We start from the raw sequence: 22,751 nt of genomic DNA on the forward strand, positions 1-22,751 counted from the left end.
AGTTGGGTCGGGTATTGTGGACGAAATAGCAAAATTCTCTTGTGGCTTTGGATATGTCAGCGCAGGTCCGAGACTATACCGTGTATCAAAAAAGATTGGAAATTTGGAAGTATGCCTTGTGGCTTTTGATCTGTCACTGGGCAAGTCCGGGCCTATGCCATGTATCAGGAAAGGTTTGGGTTGGCCCGGACCGTTTCTTTGTTTCTCATCATCAGGCCAGCTCCTGGAAATTTTCCCACTACTATTTCACATTTCTTTCTCTTCTCCCGGAAACGCCGCTTCTCTCTTTTCTTTTTTTTTTTCTTTTTCTTTCAAGTACAAATTCCGATCGACATTTAGGATCGAAATTCAGTGGTAGCACCAAATAATTGGAGGATGATGATGATGTTTTTGGATTCAAATCTAAACCAAGTGAGTAAGTCTGCCGTCTGTCTTCATTTTCAACCCTAATTATATCTTTTGTCGATTTGGATTGGGTTTATTTCTCTAATTTTTGTTTGTGCCGAATTCTGTATTGGAATGTGTATCAATCTGATCTCGTTTCAATTGCTTGTTTGTTTGATTGAATTGTGAATTGTTAGTATTGTGATTTCAATTTTGAGTGTGATGATCACATGAATTGGGAAATACTGTGTGTATCATGATGGTGAGATCCTCCAATTAAAGCATACTAGGATGAGCTGAATCATTTAGATCACTCACTTTATTGTTAAAATGTTATCATCCTGCCTGGGAAGATATTGATTTGTGGTTCAGTCTTGTTTCTACCCTAATTTTATCTCATTCCTTCTTTTGTGGATTCCATTCTAACACGATTGAAAATCTGTATACCGCATCTCTTCTCTAAAAGCACTTGACAGTTGTAGCTTAGAATGTACTCTACGATCAGCTGTAACTATTTCCATGCATGCTGCCGAAGCTCAACAATGGTTCATCATTTCTGCATTTTTAAGAGCTTATTTCCATCGATATTGCTTTGTGTTCCTTATATTGGACTTAATTACCCTGGTTGATAGGCAAAATTCATTACAGGTTTGAGCTTGCAACTTTGCTTTAGTCCTTGTGAAACGGAGGAAATGTGCGCATAGATGGTTAAACATTATAAAGTTGCTGGCTTCTCTCCTCTTAACTGAGGAATATGTGCTACTCAGTTGATTTCAGTAATTGGTGTTTCATCCGGTTTAAATTTCTCTTCTTTACTTATGGACAGGGACCAGCGTTCCAGATACTGAAGGATTTATTGTGTTAACTTTTCATCATACAACCTCATGAAGAAGAAGCTTATCCCAAAACCCCCCAGGGGTGAGATCTACTTCTATCACGTGGCAGTCTGAGTTGGTAATCATCTTACATTTTATACAAGTAAGTATGTTCAAGACTCAAGTGTTAGACTAAATGACTGTATATTAACTCTTTGATGCTTGCATGCGGATGTTGTTGTTTCATAATGTTTTTAGCTCATTGGTTATATCATGAGGTGGTATCCGTTGGAGCTAAACTAAACATAATTGAATGAAGAACAAAACATTCAACTTTAGATTATAAAGGAATCTAGTGGCATAACCTAGGTAGGGACAATCCTTACATTTATGTATTGGTTCATGGAGGGTATAAACCTTGATCCATACTCCATAGATATTTGTTTATCTACTAATAATACATAGTGTCAAATTAGATATATGGTTTATATATGTCTGTATACAATTTGTGTATAATATATGTTGTTCACTAATAAAAAGGATACAATACGTTTTCCATGTCCGCACTAGCACACATTCCCAGCTCATAATTAGCACATTACAACATTAATATTTGTATAAATTGTGTGTACTCCACATGCTTATGATCACGTTAGATCAGATCATAATATTATATCTTTTTGTGTTTATTATGTAAAATCATTGATGGAATATTGAAGCGCTAAACACTATCTTCTATTTAGCAAGAGGCCTTGATCACGTGTTGCCTTTTTCCGACTCACTTATCCCCATCTGTCAACACTCTAGCAGTTTGTACCTTAATTCTTATCAATCTACAAAGAAGTTTTGAATGTTGAACTTTTTGTATCTTGAATGTATCTTATCTAAGAAAGGATCAGCTGCTGCAAATTTGCAGGTTGAGTTATCTGTGCTTGGTAATGAAGTGGAGGACAAGGTCCACAATTTCTTCGAGCAGGGCAACTTGTCCAAGGGGCAGCATTAGCCACAAGTTGCTTGTGGAAATTGGCCTTTTTTTGACACCAATACATGGGCTCGAAACCAAAGACAGATTGAGATCCCTTCCATTTTTGATTTGAAGAATTAAAATCCCCTGATATCAGGTTAGATCTTCAATCTGTAGATGTATTTCATATTCAATTATGTACTTGCTCTTGAAGGATTATGCTTTGGATTGTAGTATGAAGCACATATATTGGCAAATGGTTCTAACTTGAAATAAATGAAAGAGATATTTTGAAAGTTACTTCTGATTAAAGTGTAATATTAAGAAGTGCTGAGTGATACTTGTAAGTTACTGTGAGGCAATTATGGAAGCAGAGGTGGTAAGGAAGGATGGGAAAATGTCAGAAGATATGGCACAAGATACTGTTGAATATAATTATCTGATTTCATTCCGTTCTCCTCACTAAATAATTTCCTGCATTAAATTTTGGTCTCTGCAGATTCTGCGGTAGGCAATGAGTGGCACTTTTCAGAAATGTGACCTGGCTTAGGTATTGCATGATTGTCGCTACGCCTGAGTTAAGTGTTAGGCAATCTGGAAATCAGCATCTGAGTTTGAATGGGTCGTTTTTGCATGAGCAACAAGGTCATACAGAACAGTATCGGGGTGAGTTTCGCGGAGGGTGTGCAAAATCGGGTACATAATCTTGCATCGAGAGGCTTATCATTTCATGAACCTTGTCTAAGGAATGCTCCAGAACTCAGTCCTGCCTTGTCAAGAACTTAGAACAGTCAGAAATTGGTCATATGAGTTTTAATTTCCTCCGTGGTCAACAACAGATCACGAGGGCCCCACAACCAGGGATGCCGCTACATGGGCCAAGGCTGCAAATGGGGGTTACTGACATGCAGGCATGGGAACAGCAAATTATGTATAACCAGTTGCAAGACATTCAGAGGCAGCGGCAACTAGACCAAGAATCAAGAGAACTGAACCGGATGAACCAGCTATCCGCTGCCTCAAATCAGTTAACTGGTGATCTGTTTCCAAGACTTGGTAATGAGTTACATATTCACAATGCATCTAGTAATTTCTGGCCAACCGAGCACATGAGAGGTGATTCTAAAGTACCGATTTCTTCAGAAATGCCTACGATTAGTAACACAAACTGGTCCCAAGATGGTGGTTCCTCTGCAGCGCAAAGATACCCTGCTGGGCTTATTTCATCGTTTGAGCAGGGTCAGGTACTACATTCAACGGGGTGTGTTCCTGATCAGCTTGATCAGTCTCTATATGGTACTCCAATTGCTAGCATATGGGGTGGTCACAGTCAATATTCTATTATTCCTGCTGACATGTTAACCAAGGTTAGTGACCAAGTCACCAACCTTCAATAGCCCGTTCTTGGGTGGTAAATCCTCTGCAAGATGGCACTTCAGTTCAAAACCTTAGTTTTTAAGGAAAAGCCTTGTTTAGGCATAGGGTTATAAAATGTTGGCCAGGTTGCCAGGCCCATTTATTTTGTCAGGCCAGGCACGCCAAACCTGATCATCGAGGACCCACAAAATTAGCTACACAGGACAGGCTGGATATTATTTGATAGTTGTGCCAAGCCAATTCAGCCACAAGCTTTAATTTTTTTTAAAATAAATTATTAAATTATATCCATAAATAAATTCTTTTCAGGTGAATGCATCAGCTGATGATTTTCATTGGAAGCAGCAGCAAGCAGATTGGCCTGAAAATACACAGGAGAACAATGGTTTGGATGCTTCTTCTGGTGGTAGTAGCACCGTTACAGGAGGCTATGAACCCTTCGATGGGTTTTCTTCTATGCAGAGTGGAACCTGGAGTGCACTGATGCAGTCCGCTGTGGCAGAAACTTCTAGTAATGACACCGGGATACAGGATGAGTGGAGTGGTTTAAGTTCTCATACGACACAAATGCCAACTGGGGCTCTGGATGCAACTACGGGTGGCAGTTCAAAACAGCGAAAAGATTGGGGTGATCAAAATATGCACCATGTCTCTTCTGTGACTTCAAGACCCCTTCAGTTGTTTGATGATTCAACTATGAATCGAAGCGGTGACAGTGCCTCTTGTGAATATGCTGGCCAGCCTCCTGAGGATCTATCAAATGGTTAAATCATAGCTCTGAACAAATGCCACACACACTTGCTGAAGATAGTTATCCAGTGCAGCCACGCATGCATCCAGAAAAATCTGCTGGAGCAGCTTGGCCTGGTCCAATTATGAGGAGTCAAAAAATGCTACTCATTTTGGGGACATAGGGTTAAATGCTCAAAACATGGATGGCTTTTGGATCCAAGGGCATACATTTCATCTGATAACACTGAAAGCCAAAGTCGGAATACAGAATGGTTTGAGTACGAGAGAGATACCGCCGGCTAATGGATTTGTGTCACTGACAGTGCATGAGAACAATAGCACCATGCAACACAATCAAAAATGATCTTAACATAGGAATGCATCTGGTGAGGGATCGTGATGGTGGGATGTTGAATGGTTGTGATAATCATGATGCCAAGAGAGAATCTTCTTACATGGGAAGTCTACAGCTGGCCAAATTCAGACCTGGCCAAGGTCAATCAGCCAGCAAACCTGCAGGTCCAAAATAATAATCATATTAAGTTCGGAAACCATGTTGATTCCTTGGTTAAAAACAGAGGAGATGATATTATGACAAATTGTCAAAATCAGGGGAACAAGAAGAAATCTCTAAGAAAGCTACAACTCTAACCGATCACATCAAATTATTCCAGATGGTCCAAGAGAGATTTGTTGTCAAGTCCTAGTGATTCTCCTTCTTTGGGGAAGGGTAACAAAAAATCCATTAGTCAAGTTGGTCGGAAGGTTTCTGGGGTTCGCAAGTTTCAGTATCATCCAATGGGAGATTTGGCTGCAAACGTGGAACCTGTTGACAAAAGGGTTCAGAACCTGTCACAGCATGTCAGAGGTATGGGGCAAGGTTATTCTGGTTACGGCAGTTCTGCTCAAATAGTTACTCAGGGGCAGACATGGTTAAATCCCACTTCTTCTGTGCAGCCTTCTAGCAGAGGCCATTGGGACAGTAAATCTGGTATATCTGGTGAAGCGAATGAAACCTTGCAGCAAAAGATACCTGCTGGAACATATACAGGCACTTCACCATATCAAAGACATCAGGTGCAGCATCAACAGGTTGGATCTAGTGCTAGTGAAAACATAAACACAGATCATACTCCTGGCACGACTATTAAAATTCAGCCTTTTAATCTTTCTCAGGTGCATCACTCTCAGCTGACGGGCAGCGAGTTGAGGGTTCCCGCGGCACCTCTCCCAGTGCTGGAGTCTACACCTGTCTCTAGACCTTCTGCCTCGTTGGGAGTTTCACTGGGTTCATTTCCAATGACTTCAAAATATTCATCCAGTCTCCAGTGTCTGGGAAGTTCAGCACTTTCCATTAATACGCCAAATAGGAATATGGGAAGAACCTCATGGGTCCAGAAACAAGATTATCAGGGTACCAGGAAAACGGGAGATCCAAAGCACTATACCGATGGGGAAGAGCAAACTGGGAAGAAAAGCTCCTTGCAAGAGGTTCACCTTGGTCGAGACACGTCAAGTGCGTCCCGAGGGCAAGAATCTTCTGAAAAGCATCTGCTTGATGCAAACTCCATTGCTTCAGATTCTTTGCCGGTCCCCCCTCATCATCAGGCACTTGATAGAAGATGTGGGAAAGATCCAATCTTAGTCCCACTAACAGAATATGTTTCCCTTCAGAACCAAAGCAGTTCAAACAGCGGGTTTGAAGCCTGTCGCCAATCGCTAAAACAGGCACATGTACCACAGCAAAATTTGTCCCTGCGCTGCAAGTGCAAAATATTGAGCATACAGAGACAGATCCTGATGTGAGCTCTGCAAAGAGATTCAAAAGATCAGATGCTGGTCATGTTACTCAGCAGATAGCCACCCTTAGCCTGATCAGCAACCTTTTGATGGGAGTAAAAACAATGAGGTAATTGTAACTGCCATGCAGAAGTCATTTTTATCTGAAAATGCAGAGTTCATAATTATACATCAGAGGTAAGAGAGGATCAAATTCAGCTCAACACATTCCTGAAGACTTACCATCTCAAGATGTATCTGCATTCAGTGGTCGTAAAAAATTGCAAGACTGCTCTGTCATGATAATTTACGTCCACTAAACCTGAAATACCCAGATTAGTCCCCAGATGGCACCTTCTTGGTTTGAGCAGTATGGTGCCTACAAAAATGGAAAATGCTACTAGTCAATGATTAAGGAAGCTAGAAGAAAGTAAAGGGCGTTTGCTCCAGCAAATTCTTCTGAGAGTTTGAACACTCGTATGATAGAGCCTCCAAATTTTTCGTACCAGTCAGAGCATAGCCACCACCTCGGTAGCCAGTGAACGTGTTTCTCCTTCTCACTCTCTTCGCACATGCTACACTCCTATTGCGATAGAGCCTGCAAATGTTTCTCATACCAGTCAAAGCATAGCCACCACCTCGGCAGCCAGTGAGCATGTTTCTCCTCCTCGCTCTCTTCCCTCACAGGTGACTGATCAGAGTTTGTCTGTAATGAAGCCAAAGAAGCGCAAAAGTGAAGGTTTGGATCTTTTGCCATGGCATAAAGAAGTAATGCGTGGTTCTCAAAGGCTTCTAAACATCAGGTGTTTGTCACAAGTAGTATCTATCTTTTTGTTTCAATGCAAGTCATATCATATAAGTGAACACTAACAGTAACCATTAAATTGTTTTACTATGTACAGGATGGCAGAAAAAGACTGGGCACATGCTACACATCGGTTGTTAGAGAAGGTGCATTGAGTGACTAGCACTATACTCATTTCAATAACTCCTACCTTTTCTTTGAACTATACAGGATATAAGATGTTAATGCCTGGCTTCTTTCTGTAGGTGGAAGATGAAGTTGAAATGGTCGAGGATGGACAGCAAATACTTTTACTGCGAAGAAGGCTTATTCTGACGACAAAGTTAATGCAGCAACTCCTTGGACCCCCACCTCCTGCAATTCTTTCTGCAGATGCCACTTCCTCCTATGAGTCGGTGGTGTATTTTATTGCTAAAGTAGCTTTAGAGGACGCGTGCATCATGGTTCCTAGCACAGGAAGTGATTTGAGCTCAACAGTAGACAACAGAAATCAGTAAGAATATACCTCAGAAATATCGCAATCTGCCCTCAAAAGAATTTACTAGATAATACCTCAAACTGTGTTATAATTTTGAACATTGTGAGGGAAAATTGGGTAGGTGACAGTTCTGATTTATTATGTTGCTCCCACATGGTTGATTGCAACAGAAGTTACTGAACATAATTTGATAAAGGAGACATCCACTTCAAAAGGCTAGCAGAACAGTTCATAAGCTTTCTATATGGGCTTAGCATGTCATTCATATTTCTAATTTATTGGTTAGAGGAAAAATTGGCTTTCTCAATGAAGGTGTCAATGGTCTTTCATATTAAGATTGTTACTGGAGTTGGTGCTCCTGTTAGACTATTGAAGGGTTTTTATGTCGCTCTTTCCGAAACTATGTTTGAATACTAACCTTTTTGTTTATGATTCACCAGGACACCTGGAGAGCTTAAACTTTCTGAGAGACTGGGTGATAAATATTTATCGAAGTCAAAAATTATTGAAGACTTCACTGGTAGAGCGAAGAAGCTGGAATCGGATTTGTTGAGGTAAGCATCATATTCAGAAGTTAGGCTTCATCTGTTAGGCTTATTTTAGCGTGGATTTAATTTTCAATCTATCCGTGTTATTACCCATACACTTCCTGATGATTTCATGACTATCTCTGCTCTTCTCATATCTCTTTTTTTTGTAACCCAAGTTTTTACTACTTTGTCATCAATGCAGTCTTGCTTTTTATGTATCACTGATGTGTATAGCTATTGGGTATTTATCTTTTTTATTAGGACTGCTTGCAAAACATTGGCAAACATAGTATCAATGGTATGGCTGTATGAGTTGGGTAGCAGATTTGGAATATCTGGTTTCTAAAATGCCTAATGTAACTGGAAACAATAAAGTTAGTCTAAGGATCTATCTTCCTGAACCTTTGAGTCTTTGAAAGGCCTGAAACATCTTCACAACCAGCAGCCACAATTTATAATTATAAATCATGACTTTGTTGTGGAGAGATAAATTTTTGTTTAGTATATCCAATTGTATCACCAGTAGGCTTTGGGAGTTCAATAAAGTGCCTTGTTGCTGATCTTGCAGTCATAGTTTAGTCATTTGTACAAAACTCTCAAAATGAGTGCTATGTTTGTGTTATGAATTATACCATTTTGTAGTTGGACAAGTAAGTGATCCTTAGAGCTCAGATCTAATGATGTCAGATGTTTAAGACAGTGGTTTATTTGCTTAGCCATGAGCCTGAACTCGTTTATGATAATGGATTGTGGTGTTGTTGGAAGCCAGATTCTTTGTTTTGTGCTGTGGTTTTGCTTAATTTCCTTGTGCTGTGGTTTTGCTTAATTTCCTTCCCTGTTGAGTATAAATTTATGCACCCCGGTTTCCCCCACCTTCTCACTGTCCTTTTTCGTTCCTTTAGCCTGTTTCTCAGATATTGCATTTTCCTTTTGTAACATCTGTTTGAAGTTTTCTCTGTGATTGTTGTTCAAACGCAGATTGGAGAAGACTTGTTCAGTATTGGACTTAAGAGTGCAAAGCCAGGAACTCGAAAAGATTTCTGTCATCAACCGTTTTGCCAAGTTCCACACCAGGGCCCAACCAGGTGGTGCTGAGAACTCAATGTCCCCCATCCCCCAAAGATATGTTATTTCACTTTTAATGCCTCGGAACTTACCCCATGGGGTGCAATGTCTTTCACTTTAATCAATCAATAATCAACCAGTTCATTCCCCACTTCCCTTTATCTCTCTCATCTCATTTGTTATACTTGTAATGCTGTTATGTATAATCTGGATGGAGAGATTCATGTAAAGAACAAGAACTAGCGTGAAGGGACTCGGAGTACTCTCTCTCTTGGGGGAGTCCAACTCTTAATCTGTTCCTTGTAGTCTCTCGTTCTGATAGTTGAGGCCACCTATGTCATTTTTCATCAGTATGCACATAGCTTTATAGTTCTTGGTTTTTTTTTTCTTTTTTTTTTTTCCCTACAAAGGAAAGATAGTAACAGTTCCTGTACGAAGATAGTAGAGAGACAGAATGACAAGAAAAGTGAACTCTGAATTCACGTGGTTCGGTGATTTGTTCTCAAGCTGAGCTAAAAAGAGTCGTGGGTCCTTGTAATAAGGGAGACCAATTTTTGTATTAGACTTAGATTGTTACCCAACAACAAAGCTGGAATAGCTCAGCTGGTTAGAGCGTGTGGCTGTTAACCACAAGGTCACAGGTTCAATCCCTGTTTCTAGCGAACATTTTTTTCTTTTTTTTTTTGACATCTTTACGGCAAAACATTTTGATACAGATTTCATTGTCAAACACAAGCGTATTTGTATTTTGATACTGGATCACAGGTGGACAATTTATAGACAGAATTGCAGATTTCACAGTTCTACGACTGCGGAGAAACTAGAAGCAGATTATTGTAAATTTTGCAGCTTTTCTAGTTCCTCAGTCTTGGCCAAGCAAAGACAGTAAGTTGAACATTCTTCATAAAGACTTTTCTCTCCACATTCAAACCAAACTGTGCATTAAGATGAAAATGCACTATTGATTGATTCTGTTGTATCATCCCCATATATACATATACATGTATATAATGAACCGAGAATTTGAAGAGATATTATCCAACTTGATTTTATTTCAAGGACGTGGTTTAGGAACTTTCCCGACTATTCAAAAGCATATAAAAGCTGTGAAAGTACTCATCTCTCCTTTGTTGGGGAATTTACAACTTGTTGGCAATACTAAGCATAGGGTCTGAAGCACACCGTACACTGCTCTTGATCGCCACATCCATAGACCACTTCTCTTCCTCGTAGGCAAAACCTGACAGTAAGTAATACTCCGTAAGCTTCTTCAGTTCCCTGCATTTCATAAGAGTAGAATATTTCAATCCCAATAAATTATAGTGAACACAATCTTCTACTCTATTCCTCTCGAACTGTAGAGTTTAAATTATAACCATAACCACACAAATAATAATCTCTTCAGAATCAAGTTGTTTTCAAAAATTGAATAAACAACTAGGGATACCCCAGTAACCATTAACATGAACGGAAGTGTCTTCTTTTGTTCATTTCTCCGTAAGGATAAATGGTGAACAAAGTAGTTGCATATATCATGGTACACCAGTAACAAAGAAGGAAACACTACCAGAAACTTGGTCACTGTAAAGAAAACAAATTGCAACAGACTACAGAGAGGGTTCATTTGTATGCACAGACTTGTCATGACGCTATCAAGCGTTTGAGACCTCTCTCTGACGACTACTTGCACTAAGTTGTTGCTGTCTAGTACGCACCTAGGACCCAGACTCACAAAATTCTATCTCTCTATGGAATGTATAATGTAGGCAGTTTGTTGATCCAGATAGTGTTAATCTGTGGGAACTGCGGTGCAGCACTAACCACAATAATTAAAATTTTCAAATGCCGATACCTAGAACTAACAAAGGTAAAATGAGTATACTGGGGATGATGAAGTAGTCGATCTTGCAGATTTCATGCTAGACTGACGTATAATGACTGTTTCCAAACATAATTCACTTGAGCTTAAAAGTTTTACGAATGAGTAATCGAATCTCACAATAGGTGAAATGAGTACAGGGGTTGATGTAAAAAAATGAATACTGCACAGTTCACAAGCTAACTTGAAATAGAAAATTGCTAAAAGCACAAGCTATGTGGTTCAACAAAAAGTCATATTCCCTCCGTTCCACAAAAGGTGGGGTGGAGGGAGGATAACAATAAGGCATGTCTATTTTAACAATCATGACTATTACTTGATGTAGGGAGACATATGATTCTATGTAAAATTTCAAGGAAGCTTACCTTATAAGGCTGACCATTTGGGATCGTCAAAGTCATCAGGTGAAGTTTTCCTAATATCAAGGCCTTTCCTCTCTCCCCTGGTTGCAATAGCCACCTCCACCAGTCAACATTGGCCTCTTCGACATCAAATTTTCCTCTCAGGCAAAACCTGGCAGTAACTAACTTCTCCGTACATAACCTTCTTCAGTTCCCTGCATTTCAGAGGAGTAAATACTTCAATCCAAGAAATTATTAAAATCACTACTCATCTATTCTATTTCTTCTCGTGTGCGAACTGCCAAGTTTAAATAATCATAACCAATCAAACAATGATGTCTTCAAAATAGAGTTAATTTCCAATTTGAATAAACAACTTGGGATGACCCAGCAACCATTAACATGAATGAGTGTGTCTACTTTTGTTCATTTCTCCACAAGGATAGAGAGATATAAAAGTCTCGCATGGCCATTATCTACCTCTCTATAAGGACAGAAAAGTAAGCAGCGTTTTCATAACATCAAGGCTAGCTTAAACTTCAATTTAAGCTAATTTACTTAACTAAATGTATATGCAACAACTTTAATGGCAGCTAAAGCCATTCCACCTTTGTCTTCGCTTTACATCTTTAATTTATAACTACACGAAGTTCATAGCATCATCTGAGAAGAAGCAATCGAGATGCTTCACTCTGGAGGCCCATAACATGAGTCTTAATTAAAGAATAGTTCAAGAAATTCATGTAAAACAGTAACATTCTAGGTAACGAAAGTTACATTTGGCTCATATATATGACTGCGTGAATAGTTACATGCCCCGATCCAAACTGACCTGGAAGTGAAGGAGTAAACTAACCACTTGAAGCGGGAGACCAGCAAGCATCCTCAAGCTTACGGCTGGAGGACCAACGAAGATAAACACTAAGCATATAGTTACTCTGCCGCGTAGATGTCCAACATTGATCAGATGCTTGTCCTGACAATTTGATGCATCTAAGTCACTAATCGGCGATGGCTTTTTAGTATTCTTCCAAGGCATATAAATTCTTAATATTACTAGATTGTCAGTATTCAGAACAATGTTATGACTGTATTGGACGGGCTCAATGCCATTTTTCCAACACCCCCAGTAGGTACCACATATTAAAATAGTACAGTAGTCCTACCAGTTGAGAGGTTAACCGCAATGAACACACCTACAGAAAATGAATATGTATACCATATTTTCCTGTCCACAGGCTCCTCTTCCCTGGTTAGGCATAACTCTACAGTAATTTTAATTTTAACTCTGCAACCTTCTTCAGTTTCGTTCATTTCAATTTATAGACTGTATTTGTTCTGTTGCTAGATTAGAAAATGGCCCATTCTTTAGCATATTTAATGTCAACTCTTGGTTTTTTGCGATGCTATAAATACTTTTATGTCTGTTATTGAAACCCATGCCTGGCTGAGAAAGAGCCATGTGTAAACAAAGAAATATGATGATTTGGTATCTCGCATACTTTTTTCATAATGGAATAATTCACGAGAAATAAGAAGTATAGAAGTAGATATTTCTAATATCCACCGCTCTCCTAGTTACTCTTTTATGTGTAAATTATCGAATTGAAATTACAACCAGAAACCTAAAAACATGATCCAATCTGTGTAACATCAACCAGGGTAAGAGAGTGTTAATACGGGTATTGATACTAGTTCTTCGACACGACCAACGAAAAAGAAGTAGGAAACGTAGACACAACATCCTCTATATTAATTATGTACAGTCTTAGTTATACAATGCACCATGTATTTTTGAAGAATACACCTATGTGTCTTCTTCATCGCAAACATTCTTTCTTTTTCTACTATTTCATGCTTTAGACAACTAGTTGCAAAACTGCTAAACTTTAACCACTGGCAAAGTTATTGCCGTGTCCACACGTTTCTGGTGTAAATAACAGTGTCGATATGTGTCACGACAACAAGCAGGCATAAGTATTTTTTATCGACAAAAGAACAGACCTAAACCCTTCAAGGCTTCAAACATAGTCTAAAGAAGTAAAAGACCAAGTGGTTTCCATCTGTCTGCAGAATCCTTATCCTTACAAAGAAATATACTAGAACAAGAAATTTAAATAAGGAAACCCTAGTCTAAAGACAGAAACTAATAAAAATAACCATAACTTGCAGGACATTCCCAAACTAAAAAACGTTCTAAAAATAGCTTATTATGCTCCTGCATCAGAAATGTTTCTTAACATGAACTCTAAAACACTCCAAGGTTGATCGGCAACTACACCTCATAATATATGCAGACTACACATTAGGAATGATGTATTTTCAGGACAAAAATTCACAGAGACACTGGCCAAACTAGAACGGGAACCCTCAGTGATGGGAGTCAGTTTGGCCCATTTTACAGAAAAGCCCACAACTGAACCACACACACATGGTATCATTGGGAAGAAATCTACAAAACTTTAAGTAATTGCCAGAACTTACCACATAAGAGAATGCAACAAATAGTGCCCCAAGAAGAATGCAGATGAGAACACCATACTTGGGAAGCCATCAAAGACCATGATGCGCAGTGCTCCAAGGAGCCCTGATAGAACAAGGCATAACCTTCAGTAACGAATGAGGGGGACACATCACTGTAATGGCCATGATACATAGAAATGAATAATCTAGAATATCGCTAATGAAATTTGAGAAGATGTGAGGGACAGTAAGTGAGACTACAGAACATCAGGAAAAAGGAGATGGAAAACAGAAAATGGGGTATATGTAACATACCTCTGCTGGATCCTGATGGAGGTCATCTTTTGAGTAGAAGCCAACTGCAATGCCCAGAAATTCCTAAAATGCACTGTACAAAATATCCCCATCAAATAAGTCTACCAATGAACCATTTGACTCTTGAGTCGAGAAAATCAAAGAGAAGGACAAAGGTCGCTGTGGAGGCCAAACCTGGACTTGTAATATCCACTGAAGTGAGATGCAAGAGAGTGCCTACTTCGGCATAGAAACTTATTTTGTACAGGGTCATTCATCACCGCAAGGTTGCAAAGCAAATCTGGCAGGTTTGGCACACCTATCGGGCCATAAGTGGCCAGTTACCTGGACTTAGCAACCAGTATTGTGCATCAACCCAAAATAAATTTGCTTTGTTAGAGCACTGCTCGGTCGAACTCGCATGCATTGCTATCTCAAGCTTGTTTGTCAAATTTAGTTGTCAAAACTATATGTCTTGATTTCTAGTCTACTTATAGCTAAGTCTCGGACTAAAATAGTTAAGTGTAGTTGAACTCCAGACTCCACGGTGATCATCTTATGTAGATGAAGAACTACTCAAGGAAGCAGTGGAACTTCACCCAACTAAAAGGTATGTGGAGGCTTGAACTTATCTATCACTCAAAAGTCTATCTACTCTATCTCCTACTCTTGAGACAAAAGTCGTATAAGTATATAGATTTCAATTATACACATTTGTTATTTCGAGACGAGTTTATCTCGCCTATCTATTTCTCGAAATATGTGTTGGTAAGCTTTTGCTTTAGCCAGGTTCATCTTTACTCGTGACGAATGTCATGATGACATTTCAATATCTTGAAAATCGCTTTGATGAAAAATAGTTTGTGAATAACAACTATATAACATCCTCTAGAATGTTTCAATAATTGAAATGAAGAGTTGAGATTATGTAACCATCTTTGGATATAAGCATATATAGTGTGTTCGCACATTAGTATATAAACCCAAAAAACCGGGAACCAAGTATATGCATATGTGTGTATACGGAATTGGTGAAGGAGACAGGTTAAGTATGCGTACCCGTACGCATACTGGCGGAAGTTCTCCGTGAATATCTGCTGAGTTTGGAGTTTACGAACTCTTAACTAGTCAACTAAAGTATGCGCACCCGTACGCATACTAGCGGAACTTTTCTACCCGAAATTTTCTGCTTATTTTGGAAACCAAAACCAACTCAAATCCGGTTGCTTAAGTACGCATACCCGTACGCATACTTGAGCTGGTTATTTTCTCAAATCGGTGGTTCATGAACTTAAACATATAAATTATAAGGAATGCAATCTTTGCAAACCGTGGCTATAAAGTTCATGAATTGTTTCAAATAAATCAAATCGATTTTGTTTCAATTGTGTCTATACATAAAGACCTAAGCAATTGAACAACTCTCCAACTAGTTCTTTTGAAGTCATTTGAACTAGTTGTGATAAAGATAAATATGGTTGATATGAAAGTGCTCATATGGCTAACCATTGGTTAACTATTGTTGAACCAACTAAGTGTACACGTTTAGGTACGTTTACTCAAACCTAAATGAAATACGTTTCATTTCTGTGTAAAAAGCTAAGATTCGATCTAACGGTTGAAAGATATTAGATTGAATCTAAACATGTTTTCATCTAACAGTGAATATTGAATGCTTTCTTACTAAGCTAACATTGATTGAGAACCCTGATTTGAAAATTATATAAGGGAAAACTCTAGCAACTGGGAAACCTAATCCCCACACCTCCTGTGTGATACTAGTTTTGTTAATCTAGAGTCGATTCTCTTTTAACCTTTGGTTTCTTCTCGAGACCCTGTAGGTTAACGACTTAAAGACTTCATTGGGATTGTGAATCCAGACCGAACTACTTCTCTTGTAGTTTAGTGATCTGATCTTACCGTTTCTATCGTAAGAGTACAATCGTAAGATTGGCTTGAGATTATATCTCCGATAGGCAAGATAGAAGAAGTCACAAACATCTTCGTATCATCGTTTGTGATTCCGCAATATCTTGTTTCGCTAGTCGATTAAGATTATTGTGAGGTGATTGATAATTCTAGGCTGTTCTTCGGGAATATAAGTCCGGGTTATCGATTGGTTCCTGTTCACCTTGATTTTATCAAAAGACGGAACAAAACTCGTAGGTTTATCTATGGGAGCCAAATTTATCTATTATCGTAGACCTTTCTGTGTGATACAGATTTGTTTATTATTGTCTTCGACTTTTGGTCGTAGCAACTCTTGGTTATGGGTGAGATCAGCTAAGGAAATCAAGTGCGTAGTATTATGCTGGGATTAGAGACGTAAGGAGCCCAACTGTACCTTGAATCAGTGTGAGATTGATTGGGGTTCAACTACAGTCCAGACCGAAGCAATGTTCTGAAAATCGGCCCGGCCAGTCAGCCCAGTAAACCGGTGACCCAGTCACTTTTCTGGGCTGGGCCATCAATGATCCAGTAAATTTACAAGAAACCGTTTTCTTTTTTGAGAATTGGGTGACCCGGCCGGGTTGACCCGTGATCCAGCCGAGTCTGTACGGTTCCCAAATGGGTTGATTCGTTTATTTTTTCGTAAAAAAATTTTGTGAGCAGGGAGATTTGATCCCATGACCTAATACTGCTTTAAAATAATCATAACCACTAAGCCAATTGTTCTTTGGTGGTAATCATGCACATAAATAATATATAATAGATTTAAACAACAAAGCATGAACAAAAAAAAATTATACATATGTGACCCGGTGAACCCGAGTTGAACCACTGGTTGAACCATTTGACCCTGACCCGGTAACTTTTCCAGTTTAATGTCCGGGCCGGTTTTCAGAACAGTGGACCGAAGTTAATTTGTAGTAAGCTGGAGTCTGTAGCGGCTTAATACAATGAGGTGTTCAATCTGGACTAGGTCTCGGGGTTTTTCTGCCTTTGCGGTTTCCTCGTTAACAAAATTCTGGTGTCTGTGTTATTTCTTTTCCGCAGTATATTTTGTTATACAATTGAAATATCACAGGTTGTGCGTAAAGATCAATCAATTAGAATATTCAACCTTTGGTTGTTGATTTACATTGATTGACACTTGAATATTGGTCTTTGATACCGTTGAAGTTAAACTCCTCTTATATTCAATCGGGCTCGCAGATTTCTATTTGCTGATTGCGGATTGAATTAAGAGTTAGAGATATTAAACTCTTTGATATACTCTTTTTATTAAGATTGAGTCTGACTGTCTAGTTGATTCTCTTAAAGTATATTGGAGTTATTCCATACAGATTGCTAATCGAAATATTGGGTGAGGTTGTTAAACCCCCGCATTTTCATTGTAAAGCCCGTCCCAAATTTCAAGGGCATTTTTGTCATTTAGTATAAGGGTAGTTTTGTCATTTCATGAAATAAGGGTAGTATAGTCTTTTCCTGAAATGATATTGCAGTAACATGTGGTTTTATCCTCTTTGATTTTTTGTTGTAGTTGTACGGCTATGGATTTTTTCTAATGGGCCTAATAAGTATTAGTCATTTCTTTCGTTGATGGGCCTTACAAAAGTTATAATATTCATTCGTTTCTTTTGGGCCTAAGATTCAAGGAGGCCTTGTAGTTTAGCATATAGTGTCGACCACAGAGTTTAGGTCATTAGTAATCCTTTTAGGTTTAGTATACTATAAATGTATAACACAGAAGAAAAAAAAAAGTTCTTCCAGTAGAAAACAAAAAAAAATAATACGGCGGTGATTAGTTCGTAGAATTGGAGCGGCCTTGATATTAGTTGGTTATTGATCTCATTACTGTTCTTCCTAAGGATTATTGCTAGCGTTTGAGGTAGGCGCAACACAATCAAAAACCTCCTTTTTATTTAAGTTTCTTTTAATTAATTTTACTTTGTAAGTTTTGATTCATATATGAATGATAATCGATGTTGTGAGTATGATTATGTATGTTGGGCTGCGGTCCATAGATTGTGATTCTTAAAAACAACTATGATGGGATACTAGATATCCTTGGGAACGGTTTTGTTCCATAAACCCACGTGGGGCTCCCTGGGGCGAGCGGATTTTATGTGATTGATTTGATTGTTCTTATGGATGTGGTGTTTCCATGTATTTGTGATGCTATTAACCATGCTAGTTGTTTTAAAAAGAATTGAAAATGTTTGATAAAATGTTTTGTTGCTTCTTTTCCTACTGGGTGTCACAACTCACGTCGTTTAATGACAAAAAATTCCAGATTTTTTGGCACCACAAGGAGTTAATGGCGGAAAAGCGTAGAGATCGGTTTTGGTGCTATTATTAGTAGTTTGCATAGGATTTATGATTGGGATTGTAATAAAATATCATCAACTCTTTTAGATGATTTAATTAGTTATTTATTGGTTATTAAAGCTTTAAAGATTATTGGTGTAATGTATAACCAAAGAAAACAATGCTTTGTTTAGACTACTCTATTTGATTGAATAATGGAAATTTCTGGATCATGTCAGTTTGACTGTCCATCATAATTATTATATAATACATTTTTGTCTCATGTTTTTATGTTACATGTAAATATCTCTCAATATGTACATATAAAAATTTCATAATTTTCTGAGTTCCAGAAGTATTTTTAAATCAATTGTTTTCACTGTACAAGGATCAGACGTTTTCTGTCAGATTCAATTTTACTGAAGTTGTCTATATTTTTTAAATATTCTATGTCATGTTTTAGCCTTTAGAGTCTACTGAAAACTCAAATATGGTTCTTTTATCTTTTCATAATGATCGACCAAAGAAAATTTGAAGTTGTGAGTGAATTGATATGATTTTTCTAAAACGAATCGTCACTGTTGTGCGTTTCTGCAGTACTGGTCAACTACTCGTTTGACTATGGTCAAAAGGTATTTAAGATAAACTAAAAATCCTAGAAATTTTATTACTGGAAAGGCGATAAGTTAGGATTCAGAATATATAATTATAATAATTTATGGATTCGTATTGGACTCAGTAAAATTATTTGAGTGACCTGGCGTCAGTTTCTGTTTTATGAATCTTTCTTAAAAACGTAATTATTTTGGATTTAATCTGGAACTTTTAACGGTGATATTAATTTTTATGATAAAGTATATTTCTTTAGGGTTCATGTAAATTAAAAATCACGCCAAATTAACGGTTAGATGTTCCGAAAAGAATTTTTATGTATCCGCTGCAACAGAATTTCTGAATTAAACATAAATAAAGATTAAACAAAGAATTAGTCGTTTGGACTTGGGCCAAGTATGGAAGTCAGGGCCTGATATTTAAGGTAGCATTTTGGATTTTGGGTTTTGGATTTGGGTTGAAATCCAGGCCCGAAATTTGGGTTGTTACAGTTTGGTATCAGAGCTAGTCTGATCCTTTGGGCAGGCTAGTTTCTGAATAAGTCGGTACGTCTATATGCTTGAATGTGAAATTGTTCGTGTATCTGTTGATTGTTGTTGTTTGAATGCGTAATAGGTTACACTTCTTTTGCATAGATAATTCTCTCGGTGTTACTTATAATTTAATGTCCTTCAATCAGGACATGTCTCGTCGTACGAATGGTTTAGCCGTCCCACATGATGAGGGTTTCGGTGAGGTTGTTCGTGCTTTGAATGCTGTTGCTCAAGCGATGCAACAACAAGTGAATCTTAATCAGAATGCACCTCCTCCCCCTCCACCACCTAATCAACGAGCTTTGTTAGTTAGAAGGTTTAGTGAACAAAAGCCCGATTCCTTTAAAGGTAGTCCTGATCCACTAGTCGCTGAAGATTGGATAGATAAGATTGAGAAAACATTCACCCTATTAGGCGTGAATGACGAGGATAAGCTGGATCTTGTTGTTTTTAAGCTTGAGGGTGAGGCCACTCGCTGGTGGGACTTGACTCGTCGTTCTAGGAATGACGGTCTGTTTACCTGGGTAGAATTTCGACTCGCCTTCCTAAATAAGTACTTTCCACAAACTGCACGAAACCAACGCATGATCGAGTTTATGCAGTTGACTCAGAGAAATATGACCGTAGCACAGTACCAAGCCAAGTTTGAAGAACTTTCTCGTTTTGCTATTCATCTGGTGGAGAATGAAGAGCTGGAGGCTTTTAAGTTTCAGGAGGGACTTAGACCTTCAATTAAGGGTACGTTGTCTATTTTGAAGATTACCTCTTATAATGAGATAGTGGAAAGAGCGATGATTGCTGAGAGAGACATTGAGGAAGCGACATGGGAATTAGAGCCCGAAATGCGGAGCAAATATCCTGAACTTTTCTAAGGTAACCTCTAAATTTCGTGACGAAATTTCATTTAAGGGGGATAGAGCTGTAAAGCCCGTCCCAAATTTCAAGGGCATTTTTGTCATTTAGTATAAGGGTAGTTTTGTCATTTCATGAAATAAGGGTAGTATAGTCTTTTCCTGAAATGATATTGCAGTAACATGTGGTTTTATCCTCTTTGATTTTTTGTTGTAGTTGTACGGCTATGGATTTTTTCTAATGGGCCTAATAAGTATTAGTCATTTCTTTCGTTAATTGGCCTTACAAAAGTTATAATATTCATTCGTTTCTTTTGGGCCTAAGATTCAAGGAGGCCTTGTAGTTTAGCATATAGTGTCGACCACAAAGTTTAGGTCATTAGTAATCCTTTTAAGTTTAGTATACTATAAATATATAACACAGAAGAAAAAAAAAAAGTTCTTCCAGTAGAAAACAAAAAAAAATAATACGGCGGTGATTAGTTCGTAGAATTGGAGCGGCCTTGATATTAGTTTGTTATTGATCTCATTACTGTTCTTCCTAAGGATTATTGCTAGCGTTTGAGGTAGGCGCAACACAATCAAAAACCTCCTTTTTATTTAAGTTTCTTTTAATTAATTTTACTTTGTAAGTTTTGATTCATATATGAATGATAATCGATGTTGTGAGTATGATTATGTATGTTGGGCTGCGGTCCATAGATTGTGATTCTTAAAAACAACTATGATGGGATACGAGATATCCTTGGGAACGGTTTTGTTCCCTAAACCCACGTGGGGCTCCCTGGGGCGAGCGGATTTGATGTGATTGATTTGATTGTTCTTATGGATGTGGTGTTTCCATGTATTTGTGATGCTATTAACCATGCTAGTTGTTTTAAAAAGAATTGAAAATGTTTGATAAAATGTTTTGTTGATTCTTTTCCTACTGGGTGTCACAACTCACGTCGTTTAATGACAAAAAATTCCAGATTTTTTGGCACCACAAGGAGTTAATGGCGGAAAAGCGTAGAGATCGGTTTTGGTGCTATTATTAGTAGTTTGCATAGGATTTATGATTGGGATTGTAATAAAATATCATCAACTCTTTTAGATGATTTAATTAGTTATTTATTGGTTATTAAAGCTTTAAAGATTATTTGGTTAATGTATAACCAAAGAAAACAATGCTTTGTTTAGACTACTCTATTTGATTGAATAATGGAAATTTCTGGATCATGTCAGTTTGACTGTCTATCATAATTATTATATAATACGTTTTTGTCTCATTGTTTTTATGTTACATGTAAAAATCTCTCAATATGTACATATAAAAACTTCATAATTTTCTGAGTTCCAGAAATATTTTTAAATCAATTGTTTTCACTGTACAAGGATCAGACGTTTTCTGTCAGATTCAATTTTACTGAAGTTGTCTATTTTTTTTAAATATTTCTATGTCATGTTTTAGCCTTTATAGTCTACTGAAAACTCAAAGATGGTTCTTTTATCTTTTCATAATGATCGACCAAAGAAAATTTGAAGTTGTGAGTGAATTGATATGATTTTTCTAAAACGAATCGTCACTGTTGTGCGTTTCTGCAGTACTGGTCAACTACTCGTTTGACTATGGTCAAAAGGTATTTAAGATAAACTAAAAATCCTAGAAATTTTATTACTGGAAAGGCGATAAGTTAGGATTCGGAATATATAATTATAATAATTTATGGATTCGTATTGGACTCAGTAAAATTATTTGAGTGACCTGGCGTCAGTTTCTGTTTTATGAATCTTTCTTAAAAACGTAATTATTTTGGATTTAATCTGGAACTTTTAACGGTGAAATTAATTTTTCTGGTAAAGTATATTTCTTTAGGGTTCATGTAAATTAAAAATCACGTCAAATTAACGGTTAGATGTTCCGAAAAGAATTTTTATGTATCCGCTGCAACAGAATTTCTGAATTAAACATAAATAAAGATTAAACAAAGAATTAGTCGTTTGGACTTGGGCCAAGTATGGAAGTCAGGGCCTGATATTTAAGGTAGCATTTTGGATTCTGGGTTTTGGATTTGGGTTGAAATCCAGGCCCGAAATTTGGGTTGTTATATTCATGCTTCCCTACCAACTTGTACAACATAATAAAAACTCGGATTATCGATTGTTCTTTTCTTAAAATACTTCAATATAGCTTCTGCATCTCCTACTATTAGGAGATACGTAGTACGCATAAGATGTTATGCAGTGTATTAAGAAATAATATAGGAGTCTATATTTAGGAGAGATACACTTTAAGGAGTTTGAGTTATATTAGGAAAGTGTCTATGTTTAGAGTTTGATCTTAGGTAGGAAAGTGCCTTGAGTGGTCGTCAAGTTTGTGAAAAATATAAATAGGCTGTTGAGCCATGAAAGTTGACATACCAAGATTATTATCAATGTAGTCTTTTACGCTTCCGCGTTTATGCTCTCCTCTCTCTTGCTCGATCCTTAACATGGTATCAGAGCAAGGTGAGAGGAAGAGAGAGGAGAAGGAGAGAAAGAGTTAGTCTTGAAACTACGTTTGGTTGGAGAAAAAAAAATGAAGAATTATCAAAGCTGTGTTGATGTTTGTCAGAAGAA

General features: G+C 37.7%; 4 protein-coding genes and 1 non-coding gene across 8 annotated transcripts; all 5 read left to right on the top strand.

Annotated features, from left to right (window-relative positions):
- The first annotated feature begins 260 nt into the window (after positions 1-260).
- LOC113333899 lies at positions 261-4,402 on the top strand. 4 transcript variants are annotated; one of them, XM_026580266.1, is made up of 6 exons: positions 261-411; positions 1,033-1,106; positions 1,211-1,362; positions 2,116-2,320; positions 2,663-3,530; positions 3,850-4,402. In XM_026580266.1, exons 5-6 carry the CDS (start codon positions 2,970-2,972, stop codon positions 4,306-4,308), a joined length of 1,020 nt encoding a protein of 339 aa, XP_026436051.1. In that variant the 5' UTR covers positions 261-411; positions 1,033-1,106; positions 1,211-1,362; positions 2,116-2,320; positions 2,663-2,969; the 3' UTR covers positions 4,309-4,402. The 4 variants fall into 4 exon arrangements, with proteins under 4 accessions (XP_026436051.1, XP_026436050.1, XP_026436049.1 ...); XM_026580265.1 differs by lacking the exon at positions 1,033-1,106 and having other exon boundaries at positions 261-415; XM_026580264.1 differs by lacking the exon at positions 1,033-1,106.
- Positions 4,403-4,944: 542 nt separating this feature from the next.
- Positions 4,945-6,135, top strand: LOC113333942. Its single transcript, XM_026580302.1, has 2 exons — positions 4,945-5,364; positions 5,449-6,135. The coding sequence occupies exons 1-2, from the start codon at positions 5,071-5,073 to the stop codon at positions 6,076-6,078; spliced, it is 924 nt and encodes a 307-aa protein (XP_026436087.1). The 5' UTR covers positions 4,945-5,070; the 3' UTR covers positions 6,079-6,135.
- A 41-nt stretch (positions 6,136-6,176) lies between these two features.
- On the top strand, positions 6,177-9,424 carry LOC113334085. The gene is made up of 7 exons (XM_026580423.1): positions 6,177-6,181; positions 6,228-6,249; positions 6,538-6,854; positions 6,954-7,002; positions 7,102-7,349; positions 7,775-7,888; positions 8,843-9,424. Exons 1-7 carry the CDS (start codon positions 6,177-6,179, stop codon positions 9,048-9,050), a joined length of 963 nt encoding a protein of 320 aa, XP_026436208.1. The 3' UTR covers positions 9,051-9,424.
- Positions 9,425-9,517: 93 nt separating this feature from the next.
- TRNAN-GUU lies at positions 9,518-9,591 on the top strand. The gene has a single exon. It is a non-coding gene; the product is annotated as a tRNA-Asn (tRNA).
- Positions 9,592-19,451: 9,860 nt separating this feature from the next.
- Positions 19,452-20,174, top strand: LOC113334086. The gene has a single exon (XM_026580424.1). It carries the CDS (start codon positions 19,452-19,454, stop codon positions 20,172-20,174), a length of 723 nt encoding a protein of 240 aa, XP_026436209.1.
- Positions 20,175-22,751: the final 2,577 nt, after the last annotated feature.

The sequence above is a fragment of the Papaver somniferum genome, unplaced genomic scaffold, assembly GCF_003573695.1.
Source record: "Papaver somniferum cultivar HN1 unplaced genomic scaffold, ASM357369v1 unplaced-scaffold_135, whole genome shotgun sequence".
Classification (NCBI taxonomy): domain Eukaryota; kingdom Viridiplantae; phylum Streptophyta; class Magnoliopsida; order Ranunculales; family Papaveraceae; genus Papaver; species Papaver somniferum.